The sequence below is a fragment of the Acinonyx jubatus genome, chromosome E3 (assembly GCF_027475565.1).
Source record: "Acinonyx jubatus isolate Ajub_Pintada_27869175 chromosome E3, VMU_Ajub_asm_v1.0, whole genome shotgun sequence".
Taxonomy (NCBI): Eukaryota; Metazoa; Chordata; class Mammalia; order Carnivora; family Felidae; genus Acinonyx; species Acinonyx jubatus.
In genome coordinates, this window is record NC_069398.1 from 39,888,586 (window position 1) to 39,905,984 (window position 17,399).

The 17,399-nt window shown below is 54.6% G+C and overlaps 1 protein-coding gene across 5 annotated transcripts in view; it reads right to left on the bottom strand.

Moving 5' to 3' along the window:
* Positions 1-17,399, bottom strand: part of SRL (sarcalumenin) — a 46,558-nt gene that overhangs the window by 9,969 nt on the left and 19,190 nt on the right. For 2 of the 5 annotated variants that reach the window (XM_027043367.2, XM_015076540.3), the window contains exon 2: positions 413-514. In XM_027043367.2, the coding sequence (XP_026899168.1) occupies positions 413-482 (70 nt within the window). In that variant the 5' untranslated portion in view covers positions 483-514. Of the gene's footprint in view, positions 1-412; positions 515-2,118; positions 3,187-17,399 lie in introns of all 5 variants that reach the window. The other 3 variants (XM_027043365.2, XM_015076538.3, XM_015076541.3) reach the window with 3 other exon arrangements.

Genomic DNA, 17,399 nt, shown 5'->3' on the forward strand with positions numbered 1-17,399 from the left:
CTGAGCCCCAGCTAGCTCATCAGTTAGTAGGAGGCAATAAGCCCCACTGAAAGTCTTAGGTTACTATGAGGATGAAATCCCAGAAATAAAAGAGCCTCAAAAACTGTCAAAATCACAAGCCTCCCCGGCCACAGCATGAAGACTGGCACAGGGCACCAGACGACAACACTGGGATCGGTCCCCTACCCTTGCAGTGGCCCCTCTGTGTGGATCGCCTTTTCTCCTCCCTGCCAATCCACAGCCCCCACCCCAGCCTTGGATGCTGCTCTCAGAGCATCTTCCATGAAGCCCCCCATGTCCAGGGCTCTCAGGCCTGGGTAGCCGCTGGCCTCAGAGCCCAGCCCCTGAGGCTCTGCCTGGCCACTGGTTATGTAGCTGCCCAGCCCCAGCTCCAGATCCTTCCTCTGGTTACCAGAGTAATCATCAACAGGCTTGTCCTCATTCAGCATCAGAGTTTTCTCGATGTGGGAGCGGTCCCTCATCGGGACTTCTTCACTCACATCCTCCACCTCTTCTGGGGAGAGAAGCAGAGAGCAGAGTTAGGGCGAAGCTAGGAGCAGGGCTCTAAGCCCCTGGAAGACTGGAAAGGGCATAAGGAAGTGCTGCGGGAAGGCTCGCCAAGTTCAACTGAACAGGGTTCTGGCTCTAGGAAGGACTTTCCACAAATACTGACTGAGCACCGACCAAGGGTCAGGCACTGAGCTTCATGCTGGGGATGCGGTGGTGCCCAAAACAAAGCCCCTGCCCTAGGGGAGTTTTCCTGCGGTCCGATGGAGACACAGGGAGAAATCCTCTCGAAAGCTAAGGTAATAATTATAGTCTGTGATGTGGCTATGGCAGGAAAGAGCCCAGAAGCTGTGAGGGGCTAAGAAGGGTGCCTATGAGGTCTCAGAGGGGGCACTGGAAAACCTCCCCAAGAGCCCACTGTGAGGACTGAATTGGGTGAAGACGAGGACAGGAGACAGGAGTGGTTTATAGGAGTCTGCCTGTCACCCTAAGAGCACTGGAAGTCAGGGCTGGGCTCTAAGCGAATAACTGCCCTGATGAAATGAGAATTTTATCAGCCTCACACAGGCTTCGGTGGGGCATGGGCAGGAGCAGCTCTGCCTGGGAGTTCTGGGGGCGGGGGTGGGTAGGGGGCACCGTTGCTTCTTGCCCAAGCGGGAGATGCCCATGACTGCCTGCAGGCTCCCAGGGAGGGATGCCCATGCCGTGGGCCTCTGATATCACAGCCTTTGTGCTGGGTGGGATGGACATGGGCGTGAGGGGCACAGGGAGACCGGTTCCACAAGGGAAGGGAGCAGAGAAGCATCCATGTGCCTCACGAAGCAGCTCGGGAGTGGGATTCTCCGCAGGGATCAGCCTGGGCAGCACAGAGGGGAGGCAGGAAAAGCAGTGGGGGGGGGGGGGGGGGTGGCGCCTGCTGGCTTAGGGAGTGTGCGAGCACCCGACAAGCAGCGCGGAAACTAAATCCCACAGGGCAAACTGTGGGGAAGCCATGCTGGAAAGCGAGGGCTGGGCCCCATGCCTCCACCCTGAAAGCCAGCTGGGCTCTCGTCCAGGCCAGCATCTTCCCATGCGACTTGTGGGCTGTGCTATGCCTCCCTCCCCTGCTCCCCACTCCCCATTATGAGTGGGGAGGCTGCTGCTTTTCCAGGTGAGCATCTGCATGACATCAGTGTCACCCCCAGCCTGAGATTTCTTATCACCATCCTGACCCTGGTCTCCGTTCACCCCACCGGACCTGGCCTAGCCTTCAAGGGGAGACCCCAGGGGGCTCCCAACCACACCCTACCTGCACCTCTCTCCACCAGCTTGCTGCGACAGGGCCTCAAATCCTGCCACTACATCACCTGTCCTTCAGGGGACCTGCACTGGTCCCCGTTTAAGTGCAGGGAGGCTCCTGAGGGCCCAACTCCCAAGTGACCAGGTTCCTTTGGCCCCTCCACTGTGCGGCCTCCCACTGGTCCCTCTGAACAGGGCTTAGTGGCTAAGGAGCAGCCCGTAGGTACCCGGTGGGCCAAGCCTCCATCCAGCAAACCCGGAGCTGACTGGGGGGTTCCCCTGTCGCGCCCTGTCCCACCACACATATGTCTGCCAATTCCGGGAACCCCCTACCCTGAGGCCCCTCGTCGGGTTCCTCTGTCTCGTCCCCCTCAGGCCCTGTATTTGATTCCTCTGAGATCAGTTGGGTCCCCTCGTCCCCAGGGCTTGCGGTTGCTGCTGCTTCCTGGGGTTCCCCGGCTTCCTCCAGGGTGCCCCCTTCTTCTTGTTCTTCTTGTTCTTGTTCTTGTTCTTTTTCTTCCTCTTCTTCTGAACTAGCCCCGTCACCACTGTCCTCCTCGGATTCTTCGGACACAGCGCCTTCTCCTTCCTCATCTCCACTGTGGTCACCACTCTCCTCTTCAGAGGAGACATCCAGGCCCTCCTCAGTTAGCCCTGGTGCCTGGGCCTCAGGGCGCTGGGCCTCCTGGGTGCCCCCAGCCTCAAAGCTCTGTGCACTGCCGGTCTCCGAGGCCAGGGTGAGGGTGGGCTCCCCGTGGTCCTCGGCCCCCTCCTCAGTTTCTGTGTCCAGGTCCAAGGTTCCGTCTGGCACCTTTGGCTCCTGATCAGGCCCTGGACTGTCCTCCTGCTGTGTCTCTGGGGCATGGGCCTCCTTGACCTCTACGCCCCCCAAGCCTTCAAGCTGTGCGGTCCCTACTGCTGCCCCCTGCTCGGCGTGGTCGCCTACGACTTCTTTGGCCTCTTCAGGGACCATGCTACTCCCAGTCTGTCCTTCAGCCTCCCCAGAAACCCCCTCCTGTCCTGGGCCCTCTCCCAAACCCAGCTCTTCCTCAGGCCCATCCTCCCCTCCTGGTGGGCCTGCTTCTTCCTGCCCAGGCCCCGCAGGGTCCCCGGGGGCAGCTGACTTTGAGGCTGAGGCATTGGAGAGGCTGGCTTCGGGACCAGAGCCCGGGCCGGTGGCGGCAGCAGCAGCAGCAGCAGCGGGGGCCCCGGCGGCTGTCTGCTCCGAGCCCTCAGCCTCCCTGCCATCCGGGGAGTGAAGGAGCAGGGTCTTCTCTCGAGGGGCGGCCTCCGCATAAAGCGCCCTTTCCTTCTCCTCTAGAGTTGCATCTCCAGCAGAGAAATGATTCTCCAACAAATTGCCAACATCTTCTGTGCCACCCGAGGCGGAAACTTGCAGTTCTAAATGATTAGAACACCATTGGTCAGTTTCACGGGGTTGGCACTGACTCTGCTTCTCTAAAGACTCTAACGCAACCTAGCTCCTGTCCTCCAAGAGTGAGGAGGGGACCGGGGCGTGCGGCGACGCACCTTCCTGCTCTTCGTAACTGCCCTTGGAGGCGAGCAGAGTGAGTTTCTCTGCCTCCCTCCCAAGATGTGGAAGGCAGCTCTCACCACTGTCCACCCCTGGAGGAGTGAATGGCTGAGCCACCCTGAGGGCCCCACCCTGGCCCTGACTCTTCGAGCCTCCGCTGGGTCCCGATGGCTTCAGGGAGGGAAACTCAGATCCCTTCCAGGCCTTCCTCAACCTTGCAGCAGGCACGTGCAGCCAGGCTCACCAGGAGACCTTTCCAAGATAGGACAGATGCATGGACATTCCGCCCCAGTCAGTTCCTAGAGTCATTAACCAGCATGCTTTTTATACTGCTATCAGCAAAGGAGTGAAAACAGGTGTATGCGGGCCAGATCATCTTAGGTTACACGTCAAGTACTTAGGGGATTACTTGTGGCTCTCAGCCTTATTAAGTCACACATCCAACTCTGTCCCCTTCAGGGCAGGCATTTGCTGGCCTTGCTACCTTAGATTACAGGGGACGTGGCCCGAGGAGGAGGAGGAGATATCCAAAACAGGCAGGGCCAAGAGCTTCCCAGCAGTCTTAACCAACCCCTTCCCGAGGGGATCCCCTTCTAAGGACTGATGGCTTTACCAGGAGAGCTGAGGGCACAGAGGCAGCAGGAGAGAGGGAGGTAGGGGCCTTCTAAGTGTGGGAGACCTCTCTCAGGAGTAAAGTGTGATTCATGTGCAAAATGGGGTCAGAAGAAAGGACTGGGCCTATCCCTTCTGACCCCTCCCACTCAGGTCAGGACCTGTGTAAGAAAGGAGGCTCTGCAGGCATAGAGAGATGAAGGGCCACTGGCCCCTTGCCTTGGGGTAGCTGAGACAGCCCCAGTGCTCCCTTGACTCACAGAGATGCTTTCTGAAGGAAGCAGCATCCCACCTCTGCTGGGGACAGCCTGGTACTCCCATCTCTACATCCCACAAAGAAAAGCCACTTCTTGGGGTCCCTCTTTTGCCTGAGTACCCACCCATCCTGTTTCCTGAAAGCTGGGGCAGTCTCCAGGGTCGAGGAACAAATATTTTCGCATTAATCCCCACAGTGGCAACCTGTTATCAAATTCAGAAGGAGGAAATTCAGACGCCTTTAATTATAAAGGAACCACTTACACTGATAGGACACTTTGACGTTCATGACCTCAGCCGACCTCCTCGATTACCATCTGGGTGACTGGAACCCAGAATTACCTACTCCTCATCCAGGCCTTCCACGCCAACTATGTTTAGGGGTGCACAGGAGAATCCCTTCGCACCCCTCCCTGCACATGCCTTCTCTCCGCTCCTGAACTATGGGAGCCAAGGCTTAATCCTCCCTGTGTTCCCCAAGCCTGGGACACTGCCTGGCCCACAGAAAGTGCTATGGAGAGGTCTGTGGTGACATCCGGGTACAATAAGAATTTCTGGTCCCTCAGAGAGGGAGAACTGGAGGTTACTCACTAAAACTTTCCTTCATTGCCTCCAGAATACCTATATGTCCTGATTCTTTGCTGCATCTCCGACCCCTTGACTCCCTGGAGAGAAATCTATGGTGGGAACTTGGTTTAACCCAAAGAGACTGACAGTCCTTCTCAGCAGCAAGGCACATGTAATATATTTCATATGAGATACATGTGCACAATTATTCAGGGCGCCAGGCAATGCTTAAGCACTTTATATAAATAAAACATGAACTGATCTTACTCAATGTACTTAATGTCACTTGCTTCTGTAAGACAAGTCTTACGCTTATCCCCGTGTTACAGCTGAGAGGACTGAAATCTGAGACACTGAATGCTTTGCCCAACACGCAGCTGGTAACTGGCTGAGGCCGTTTAACCACAGAGCTTCAGAGGAGACTGCCTGGCCCTGGAGCAGGGTACCGCGCCTCGGAGTGTGGTCCAGGCACCTGCAACACCGGCATCTCCTGGGAGCTAGGGACACATGCAGGCTCTGGGACCCTGGCCCAGACCCACTGAAGCAGAATCTGCATTTTCACAAGATGCCCAGGCAATTGGTTTCCAGAAGCACTAGTCTACACCACCTGATAAAACTGCATCTGAACCGGTGGTTCTGGGCACTGGCTGGACATTGGAATCACCCAGTTCTTGCGCCACTCCTCCTCTCTCCTCAGAAGTTCTGACTGAATTAGGATGTATCCCCAGCATCAGAACTTTAATAAAAAAATTTCTTGGTAATTCTAACATGCAGCCAAAGCTGCAAACCACTCATAAACCAAATAATCCTAAACCCAAGGCTTTGCTCCTGGCCCTCCTGACTCGTGTGCCCACGGGGGGCTTCCAATTTGGATGAGTCACCCAAGGCTTGGCATGTGCCTTTGGAACAGCAGCAATCCAGGCTCCTCCTCTGGTGAATCCAGCCCTTTCCACGGGTCCCTTTTGCCTTCTACTGTTGATGATGATGATGGTGATGATGGTGTTGGTGATGATGATGGTGGGGACGGTGATGGTGGTGATGGTGTTGGTGATGATGATGATGGTGGTGACAGTGATGATGGTGATGGTGGAGATAATGGTGATGATGGGGATGGTGGGTGGAATATACTCTGGGTCTGACCACTTGAGGTGTTTCTAATATTCTCTAATAAATTTCTAATAAGTTTCTAATTTCTAATAAAACACCTTCTGTCCCTGGTAAGAGTAAAAGGGTTATGTAATCCCAAGGGAAATGAGGACCCCAGACTTTGGGGGCTTACCACGAACTTCACTCCACTCCTGGGACCCGGACAGGAATTCAAGTATGTGCGTGTGTGTATACACATTTATATCCACACCCTTCCTGGGTTTTATGATTTAATGCCAAGCCGTCACTGACCTGCTAAGCAATTTGGAGCAAAAGAGACCAAGGGTGATGCCTTCATGCCCTGTGACCTTCTTTTCCAGGCTAAAAATAACATTTCTGACAGAAAGTCCCTCCATGAAACAAGCTATGCCATCGGGCCCCCAGAGCCCAATCCCCAGGAAGCAGCTGTGCCATTGGGCCTGATCTCTCCTCTGGGAGGCAGTCAAAGGCTTCAAGAGCCTCTGATTAAATTCAGTGTAATTCCATGAAATCAAATCCAGTGTCTTCCCTTCCTCCCTGATCTCTCCAGCATCTAGCTGGAGCCCCCAGTGGCCCCTGGAGGAGGTGGGGGAGGGCACAGAGGCCCCAGGATACCCTGAATGAGTTGAGAGCCTGGTAAGATGAGTCTTGGTCTACCCCAGGACACACAGTACTGTACTGTAGGTGTGGCTGCCAAGGCAGCCGCCCTGCCCCTGGACAGGCCCGGGTGCTTACGTCAGAGTACATGAATAGCAAGCCCCCAGCTCCACCCCAGAGATCACGGGAAGGCCCGCGTGCTGGACAGCCTGAGGCCCTAGCCCCACTCACACTCCGGGCAGAGCGTGGCATAAACCAGTTCTGCTTTCTCTCCCGACACCACCTCTGCCATCTTTGTGGTCAGCCTTTCGGTGGCTTGCCCCCTCAACAGTCCCAGCAGGGACCCCAGGCTCAATTCCTCTTTCTACTACCAACCAAACACTTGATTGTTCCCAGTTCCTAACCCTTCCCAAAGCACTTTCCACATGGACTCAAAACTGTGGAGTCACCAAGGGCCTTGCTGCGTCCAACTGCAGAGGGGGAAGCTCTGGCCAGGGAGCTTTAGAGACTTTCCCAAGGTCAAAGGTAGGGTTGGGACAGAGCCCAGGTTCATGGCCCTCAGTCTAGAGTTTGTTCTGCTCCCATGTAGCTTACAAACCATGTCCCATGAAAGCTAGAGTTCCACGGACTTGGTTAGGGGGTGCAGGAAGATAAAGGAACTGGGGTTCAGCCACCCCTTTACTTCCTGCCAGCAGCTCCTCTTGGGAGCTATTCAGTCCCACTGCCTAAGGAGGGGGGGTGACAGCCACTGCTTCTGCCTCTCTCGCCTTGTCCCTAAAATTTCCACTAGCCTCCTCTTGATCATTTTCCCCAACAGCCCAAGGATCCCCCACTGTGGCATCTGCTGACTTTGCTGACCATCGTGTGCCCAGCACGGAGCTGGGTGGTGTCTTTCCTTCACGCAGAACTTCACGCTTCCCAAAGGAGTTTCATGTTCTTCAAGCAGACACGGGAAAGTCCAGTTGTTTGCCCAACAAGCATTCCAGGGATGGGCTAGAACTCGGGCCAAGAAACAAAGCAGAGCTCCCGGGCCACATACGGGTGGTATCCAAGAGCTGCAGGGCTTTCCAAGCACAGACGCCCAACCTCTGAGGTTTGGGTCAGCATGAATCTGCGTGTTTCAGAAGGTGATTCTAACAAGCACTAACGTGTGACAACCCTCCGTGCCAGGCATCAGGGAGTCTGTTTTGAAGCTGAAGCCGGAGATCGACAGGTCAGAACCCGAGATGCTGCTTAGTTGACCTGTTTTGAACCCACCTCGAGGTGCTGAATTTATTCAGTGCCTCCACGGAATAGAAGGTAAACTCAATCCCACCTGTCCAAGACTCCTCAGCACACATTTCTAAGGACTGGCCAAGGTTATCCTCCACGTCTTCTCATCCAACTGAAACTATTGAGTCCAAAGTCACACACAGGTAAAATACCTTTGACTGTCACTCATACACAATTATGCAGATGAGTCATCAGTAATAAAGCCCCAGGGGGACAATCACTTTCCAGTTCTAACCCTGGACACATCTGTACCCAGGAGTCAGGAATACCAGTCTTGCATCCAGACGGTCCCACGTCTTTCACCAGGCTGTCCTTCACCCCAACACTCAGACAGCTCATCGGCCGTGCCTCAAGTGCACCCTTCAGAAACGGAGTCAGAGCAGCACACCGACCCCTTCTGTGTCCTAGGTCTTGTCTCTGAACGCTCCTGGACGGGCCAATGGTCGGCAGCCTCTTTTGGTGTCTTTTAAGATTAGACATTTTTTTCTTGACCTTATTTACAGAGCAAATGCTCACCACTCAGGGCCCTTTGTTCCTTCGCTTCTTGGATGAGTCTTCAGACAGCCTTGCAGATGCCAACACTGAGAAGGACCCTAGAAGAAAGTGTCCACATCCTCCCAGAACCCTGAGGCCTTCTCTCTCGCCATTCTGTTAGCCTTTACCCCTTCTACCCCGGACAAGGGGACCAGGGTGCAGTGAGTGAGGCAGCCATCTTTGGAAGGTTTCTTTGGCCTCCTGGCCAAGCTCCTGAAGTCAAGGTTAATCCCACTAGGACAGCTAGTCCCTGGCTGGACTCTGGCCCCAAAATGATTCACCCAGGAGACAGGACACAATGACAAGGACACCATGGGACTGGGAGTCCAAAGGGACCCCCTCACAGACCAAGCCATTTGATTTCACTGTGATCCAGAGCCTGAAACTCTGAGGAGTGACTGCTCCAAGGTCACGGGTCTGGTTAAACCAATTAGCAGTGGGCTGGTTCTAGAAGCCAGAACTCCACCAACTCTGAGTCCATGGGCTTTCCCAGCACCAGGACACCAACTCCCAGAAAGGACAGGGGGTGAGCCAGCCTCAGGATAAGCAACTGTTCACTATACCCTCTTCCTTTTCCCTTTAAAAAGGATTAAGACTTCAAGACCATTGCTTTTAACCCACAAAGTCCAGAGAATTGACAGAAGCACTCCATCCCCCTTCCCCATCCTTAATTCCTGGGAATTCTTGCTTCGGGGGGTACAGAGAGAAATCAGCCACAATCCCACAACCATTCTTGTTGCTGATGCCCAGAGGATTCATGGATGTGGATGAGCACTCACATTTGAAAGGCAAATGAGTTTGGAAGAAGTAAACCATCAAAGTCCTAACCCTTCAGTGTGACTTAATTACCAACAGGATACCCTGTGGAAAATCCAGTTTTCCCAGAGATCAGCCCTTCCTGAAGTGAACAGAAATCCTTGTAGGAGTCACTGGACTATACTTCCTTCATTCAGAGGGACTGAGCTGGGCAGGAGAGGGAAGGAAGGAGGGAGAGATGGCGGCTGGATCCTGAGACAGGTGGCTGGCTTCCTCCACCCCCCCACCTCCCCACCCAGTGACATGGAATCCCCCTGCAATCCGGAGGCTGGCCTCTGGGAGGGCTATGGCTGGACTTCTGGTCACCAGGCATGGAGACACCCGCTAAGAGCCAAAGCAATGTGGCTCCCCAAGGTCACAGTCAGACGGATGCCTTGAGATCAGATCAGAACCACCAGAGGCTTGGATGTGGGGGTAACAATGACATCAGACCCACCTCAACCCCAAGGCGGGGGGGAAGTGAGGGGAAGTCTGCTTAATTCTCAAGCTTGGAAAATGGACGTGATGCCTTCCCAACCTGGACCAGAACCACATCTCGGGGCTTCCCTTTGCCAGGAGACCCAGAGCCAGACTGGTCTCTGGATGTGGTCAGAAGTCAGGACAGCTCTTCAGTGTCTCACTAACCAGCAGTGTGACCTTGCTCCTCAACACCTCCCCCCGCCCCCGCACCAACTCCACTGGTCCATAAAATGCAGGTAATACTACCTCCTTTGCCAACCCTTTCAAAGTATTTTAAGCATCAGATAACGTTTAAAAGCATTCTACAATGTTAGATATAATAAAGCTCATTTCCTAGAAGAACAAAGATGCCAGGCCAAATCCCAAGTTCGCTGAGTGGGCCAAAACAGAACAAGCTTTCGACGGGAGCCAAGCTGGCTCACCTTCACTCTAATCCTTCCTACCCGCTGTTTCGGTGGGGGGGTGGGGGGTAGGTCAGTGGTCTTTCTGCCCGGGGCTCTTTATCCCCTTTATGCGGCCAGAAGCAGCCTGGACAAGGAGTTGTGGGCGTGTTGGGGGTAGCCTGACTCTTTCCATGAGGTTCCAGCTGGCCCAGGGACAGGAATGGGCCTCAGCTGTCAACACTCCTGGAGTCCAGATCTCGCCCTGCTGAGCCCCACGTTGACTCCTGTGATGACCGACCTCCACTTCCAGTCAGCCCTGACTCACCCAGAAACTTTCTTTTTTCTAATGTTTATTTATTTTTGAGAGAGAGACAGAGTGGGAGGGAGCGAGGGAGGGACAGAGAGAGAGAGAGGGAGACACAGAATCTGAAGCAGGCTGAGCTGTCAGCACAGAGCCCGATGCGGAGCCGAAACTCATGAACTGTAAGATCATGACCTGAGCCGAAGTCAGACACTTAACTGACTGAGCCACCCTGGCGCCCCTCACCCAGAAACTTCTGAAGGAATGCATAGCTTCCTCTCTCTCCCCTGCCTCCCAGATCCCTTTGCCCCACCACGGAAGGAGTGACCCCACACATCGCCCCCAGCACAAATGCACGCTCAGGGGGTGCGGAAGCCCACTCTGTGTGCTGTGTGTGAGGACAGGTGAGAGGCGCTGTCTGCAGGAGGAACAACTAAGGGCCCTTCCTTCTCAGTTCTCAGAAGCGGCAACACAACCAGAGAGGCCACCACCGTGACAGACCGCCCTCGTCGTCCTTGGAATAAGCGAGCACAGGGCGATAAGCCCTTTAGAAATGACTCAGGCCTTGAGAAAGTAGCTTTGACTGCACCACAGAGACAGAGAGAGAGAATGGCACTTGGCTTGTCCCACTCAGCTGAAATCAGAGCTAATGTTTTCACAGCTTTGAAGGGTCTGCACGACCACAAGCGGCCCCAATGACAGAGCCAGGCCTGCCCCACACCTGCTTGGCGGTGAGGTGTCCTGAGCAGATCTTACCTCCAGCCACCAGAAGACCGAGAAGCTGTTTCCCCCCAAGTCTGCTCAGGGAAGGTTATAGAGGAAGGTCAAACCAAGGGCAGAGGCTAGAGCAGCAATAACGAATATTGTGCCCCGTGAGTTGCCCTGCATACTCCGGCCCATAGACCCTTCCCGCAAAACCGCTATCCAGACAAGATGCCAGATCTCTCCAGCTTCTCTCCCAGAGGACTTTACCAAGTTCACAGCACATGCGCTCCACTCCTGGGTCCTTACGTTGGTGGCACCAAACCTCATTCTTGTTTTGATTATTTTCACGTTAGAGATTTGCAGTGCTGAAGAAACCTTGGAAATTAACTAGCCCAATCCATCCATTTCACAGCAGAGGTGACTGAGGCACAGAGAGCTAAAAGAGCCAGCTGGAAGCCGCCTAATGAGCAAAAGCTGGACTTAAACCAAGGTCTCTGTACCCCTCGCCCTGGTCTTTCACGTGGGGTTCCACCCAGCTACGACTTTCTTCACTCCTTGATGTTTCTAATGCATCATGCCCACGTCTTGCCCTTGCCCCGAGACCCAGCATTCCTGGGATCGCTCATTCATTCCCCCTCATTGCTCCTATAAGGCATGGCCTCCCAGTGAGTACCAGCTGAGGACTCTGACGTCAGGCTGGGTCCCAGAGCACAGATCTCGATGGAGACCTTGGGAAGGACTGGGGTAAGGTTCAAGCTCCTGGAGGCCATCTGCACCCAGCCCAGCCCTGTGTTTCCCATCACTCTGGGTGCTCTGGTATCATGGTAGGGTGGGGGTAGGGGATGCAGGGAGGGATTCACTGTCCCCGTCATCGGGGGACAAAGGTCAGCTGGTTCCATGAAAGTTACATGAGATCAACTCTTAGTTTCTGAGTTCAGGACTGCAGAGGCCAAACAACCCCAACGAGAAGAGGCTTCCAGAGTCTGGGTCACAAGGGAAAAGGAAGAAGACTTCTCCCCTCTCCATGAACGGTACAAACTCCCAAAGCCTCTAGAGCAAAGCTATCCATCACCCTCAGTTAGGACTTCAGAGCTTGGAATGCCACAGGCAAAGAATATCCAGGCCGATCTATGGTAGGATGTTCTAGAAATCCTATGTCTCCCCTGGGAGCAGGCTTGCCGGTTTGTATCCCCAAGTGTCCTAGCCCACTGACCCTCAGACACGTGGGCCACATTCTCCCGGTGAGAGGTGGCTCTCTCCCTCCCAAAGAGCCCCCCTCTCTGGAAATCCCCACCCCTAGGGAGAAATCCTTTTAGGCAGTTAAACCCCCAAGGAAGCTTCTTGCTGGAGTTAGTGTCGCCAAGGGTCTGGGTTCTCGTCTCTTCAAACACTGAGAGCAAATGAGGCTCTTGCTACCCAGACCTTTCTTTTCCTTCGGCAGCCTGGTGACCAGGCAGGTCAGGGTGAGCACTCTTCTGGTTCCCACGGGGCTCCCCTGGGGAGAGGAAGGTTAAAGCCAAGGGCAGGCCGGAGGGCGGGGCAAGAGCAAGTGAACATTCCGCACTCACTGTCCCTGGGATGACCCTTCCTGATCAACACCAAGGGCCCCACGCAGCCTCTGCCAGGCCACATCGAGGAGCTCCAGCCAGTGGCCTGCCTGCCGGCCGGCCACACACAATAAGCACCACCCCCCCCCTCCACCGCCCGTCCCTGCCCCAAAGCCTGAGCCTGCTCTGGTATCATTTCCCACGGCTGCTATAACAAAGCACCACAACCTGGGCAGCTTAAAGCAGCAGGAATGTTTCAATTCCTGGTCAGGGAAGCCTTTCGAATCACTATGTTGTATACCTGAAACTAATAAAACACTGGAAGGAAAGAAGGAAGGGAAGAAGGGAGGGAGGGGAAGAGAGAGACGTAAATGTATTATTATCTCTCCATTCTGGAGGCCAGAAGTCCAAACTCAGGGTGTCTGCAGGGCCGTGCTCCTACCAAAGGTGCTCAGGGAGGCTCCTTCCTGCCTCTTCTGCTTCTGCTGGTTCCCGGCAGTCCCTGGCCTATCCACATGTGTCTCCCATGTCTACCTCGGTGGCCCATGGCCTTCTCCCTGTGTCTCTATTCTGCATCTCTCCTCCTCCACTTCAAAGGGCACCCAGTCAGGCTAACTAACCACATCTGCAAGGAACCGATTTCCAAATAAGGCCACATTTGGAGGCATGGGGGGTGGGGTATGGGGAGGGGGTTAGGATTTCAACATACCTTTTGAGAACCAACCCATAAGAGGTCACACCACTACCTGCTTCTCAGCAGGTCCGGCCTCACCTGTTCCCTCTTGCCAGCCTACGTCCCGCTGCCTCTGTGACGTCTTCCAGTTCTCACCTCTCCAAGCCACCTGGGTGGTCCCCTCACTGACCTCAGCTGACTCAGTGTCCATGACTGTCCATACTGAGCCACGTGATGCAACTCTGTCCCATGTGGCTGTGACCTTCGGGGGGGCAGGGGTGCGTGTGTCCAATCTTACCTCTTAGGCTGTCACTGACTCTGGCTGGTGCACCTGTGGCCCCAAAGCCTCTTCGTGTCCCCACAGTGCCTAAGAAAGCCATGAGCTCCAGGACTCAAACAATGAACACCTGCAGAATTCTCTAAGAAACCACATTCAGCCCTCGTGCATTTCCAACCAGTATCCTCCCTGCCAGACTCACTGTCGCCCACTCCCCACTGCCTGGACCTAGCTAATTCCAGCTCACACATCAGACCTCAGCTTTGAAGCCCATCCCTGGGAGGCCTCCTGGGGCCTCCCAGTACTGAGATGCTTCTGCTCTGTGTTCCCATAGCACTCCCTGTGGCAGCCTTTAACTCGTGTCCCCATGGAAGAGAAGTCCCCTGAGGCCAAGGCCTGCAGTGTTTCCCCAGTGGGATCGCAGGGGTCCAGCATGGGGCCTGGCAGCACAGCAAATGTCTGTTGGATGCCCTGAGAGCACCAGAGAGTAGTGAGCCTCTTTCCTGGGTCAGCCCTTCTCAAGGCGTGGCTCAAGGCCATTTGCAAAAAGGATGAGAGAAGAGCTTAGTTAGAAGTTCCATTCTGGGTGCCTGGGTGGCTCAGTCGGTTAAACGTCTGGCTTCGGCTCAGGTCACGATCTCGAGGTTCATGGGCTCGAGCCCTGCGTTGGGCTCTGTGCTGACAGCCTGGAGCCTGCTTCTGATTCTGTGTCTCCCTCTCTCTCGGCCACACCCCAGCTTGTGCTCTGTCTCTGTCTCTCAAAAATGAATAAAACATATAAAAATTAAAAAAAAAGTTCCATTCCTGGGCCATTCCTCAAAGCCACTGAACTGCACTCAGCGAGGGTGGGGGGGGTGTTGCAAGGCTGATGTTTATCAGCTGTGGGGACATTACGGGTCTGGGGTCTAGCTGGCCTTGCTACCCTGCCAGGGGATATTCCCAGGAGAAGAGCACAAAGAAGCAGATGTGGCTGGTGATGGGAGGCTCTCACAGAACCTGCCTGAGGAATGGAAGCCTGGTGGTTGAAAACAGCTTCCCAGCTCAGGGAGCAGCCCTGGGACCCCTGGGACCCTCAGGGAGGAAGAGAAAGAGAGAAGGACAGAGTTAGGGGCCAAATTTGCTCTCCTAATCAGCAGTGGAAACGTGAGCCTCTGTCTCAACTCCTCTGTGCCTGTTTCATCAATAATAAAACAGAAAAGGGGCGCCTGGGTGGCTTAGTCAGTTAAGCGGCCGACTTCAGCTCAGGTCATGATCTCTCGGCCTATGAGTTTGAGCCCCACGTCTGGCTCTGTGCTGACAGCTCAGGGTCTGGAGCCCACTTCAGATTCTGTGCCTCCCTCTCTCTCTGCACCTCCCTGCTCGTACTCTGTGTATCTCTCTCTCTCAAAAATAAACATTGGGGCGCCTGGGTGGCTCAGTAGGTTAAGCATCTGACATCGGCTCAGGTCATAATCTCACAGCTTGTGAGTTCGAGCCCTGCATCCGGCTCTGTGCTGATAGCTCAGACCCTGGAACCTGCTTCAAATTCTGTGGCTCCCTCTCTCTCTGCTCCTTCCCTGCTCGAGATATGGTTGCACATATCTGTGAAAACACTAAAAACTACTGAGTTGCACACTTTAAATGGACACATTATATGTATTTGAATTATGTCTCAATAAAGCTATCTTTTTTTAAAAAAACCTGTTGTCTACCTTCCAAATCTATCCTCGGCCTAACCATTTCTCCCACCCCTAGCTTGACATCTCTCACCTGGGTTGTGAAACTGCTCCTCCCTGAGCGCCAGGCCCTCTGTTCCCCACACGTGCTCCCTCTCTGCACATGCTCCGGCGGCCCCCTCCTCCACACAGGCTTGCTTTCTATGAGCAAGCGCACCGGGCCTCCGTGCTCTCTGCTGGGAATGCCCTCCCCACACAGCTGCCCAGCTCTCCACTCTCCTCCCCTACATCTTGGCTCCTTGTCACTATTTCTGCAAGGCCTTCTCCAACCACCCTGGTGACACTGTCTCCCAACTAGTCTTCTCCTCTCCCCAACCTAATCTTTTTCTCCACTGCACCTATAATTGTCCAATAAACTAAATAACTTACTTATTTGGTTTCCTCGTCAGAGATTTTGTTTCCCAGTGCCTTGAACAGACTTTGGATGGGTGGATGGATGGATGGATGGATGGATGATGGTAGCAAAATATAAGGCCTTCCCTCAACTCAGTGGCAGAGAGTTCCAGAAGAGAGAAGATTTGAGACTGGGATTCATAACCACAGAAGTACCCATGGGTTAAGTCATTTAAGCAGCCCAGGCCTATTTTTTTCTTTTGTTTTTTTTTTTCTTTCTTTTTGTGATCAAAGGGTCCTAGGAGTAGTTGCCTTATCAGCTCAAAAGGTTACTGTGATAACCATGAACTTCATTCCTGAATTTAAGACCCTCCCCTTAAGCACACAGCATCTAACTGGAGGGACAAGCCAGACAGAGGAGAGCAAGGAATGCCAGGGTAGGTGCGGTCAGCTTTTCTAGAAAGGCTAGCAGACAGTGGAGACCTGTCCCCAACCCTGCTCTCCTCCAGAACCAGGACAAAGCAGAGACAGGGCAGTAGAGCCACATCCACCAGTTTCCAGAGCTGCCCTGACACCCCAGACTCGGGGTCAGGGACCCCCTAAGTCTGCCACGAGGACACCCACATGTCCGTCCTTACAGCTGGGCGTTCCTGCTGCTGGCAAGGAGGGGGCAGAAAGGCAGAGATAGCAGGATGCAAACCTTCATCTGGAAGTTGGCTCTCCAAGGACCTCCTGCAGAATGTTAGGAGGTGACTCCATGCCCCGCTTACTCTCCTGCTGCACTCGGGGCGGGAGACTCCAAGGGGCCGGGCACCCACCCGGAGAGGGAGAGCCAGGCCTAACACTGCTGGGCCTCAGTCTCTGGGTTCTTGGCCTGTGACTCTTCTCCACCACACACCAGCCCAGAAACAGAGCCTCCTGTCCCCAGGACAGGCCCACTCTATCTCGCTCCATACCTGAGCACACCCAACAAGGAGCTGGAACATGCCCCCCACCATCCTCCCTAGCACCACCACAAGGCTAGGCGGCCTCCTGGGATCGCCTGCCCCCGGCCAGCTGTCGGTCCATTCATTCAACACGTTTGTACTGGGTGTGTCAGCAGAGCTCCAAATTAGCTGCTACGGCAATAGCGTGGGCAGTGGGGCCAGAGAGAGGACGGAGGAAACAGGTGCCATCTGTGCCCAGTAGAGGGCTACCACCCAGGAGAGAGACGGAAACTATATGTTCAGAGCCAGCAACCACTCAGCCATTGGGTCCAAGGCTATGGAGCCCGAGGGGTTGAAGGGTGACCTCCACCCCCAAATTCCCATCCCTCCAGAACCTCAGAATGTGATGTTATTTGGAAATAGGGCCTGTACAGATATAAGTAGTTAAGCGGTGGCCATACTGCATTAGGGTGGGCCTTAAGGCCAATGACTGATGTCCTTAGAAGAAAAGCAGAGGACACACAGAGACTCATAGAGGAGGGGCCACGTGAGGACAGAGGCAGAGATCGGAGACGCGTCTACAAGCCAAGGAAGGCCAAGGATCCACCAGAAGCTGGAAGAGGCAGGAAGGATCCTCCTGTGAAGCCTGCCAACATCTTGATTTCTGACTTCTGGCCTCCAGACTGCGAGAGGTTAAGTTTCTGTTGTTGGAAGGCATGAGGTTTACGGTCACTGGTTCCGATGGCCCCAGGAGGGGAACACAGGAACAGCGCTGAGGCCCGGCCCCACGAGGTCTTCCTGACCCCCCCTCACACTAAGCGGTGATGCTCTCACCAGCCCCACGGCCCTCTCCCACCCACTCCCCTTCTCTGCACACTCAGGCTACTTACTTTTAGACCCTGTGACATGTGCCTTATATGGCTCCCTCAGCTGGTCATGAATGGGGGCTGCCTCCCCCCACAGCCTGGTTTGTAAGCTCTTTG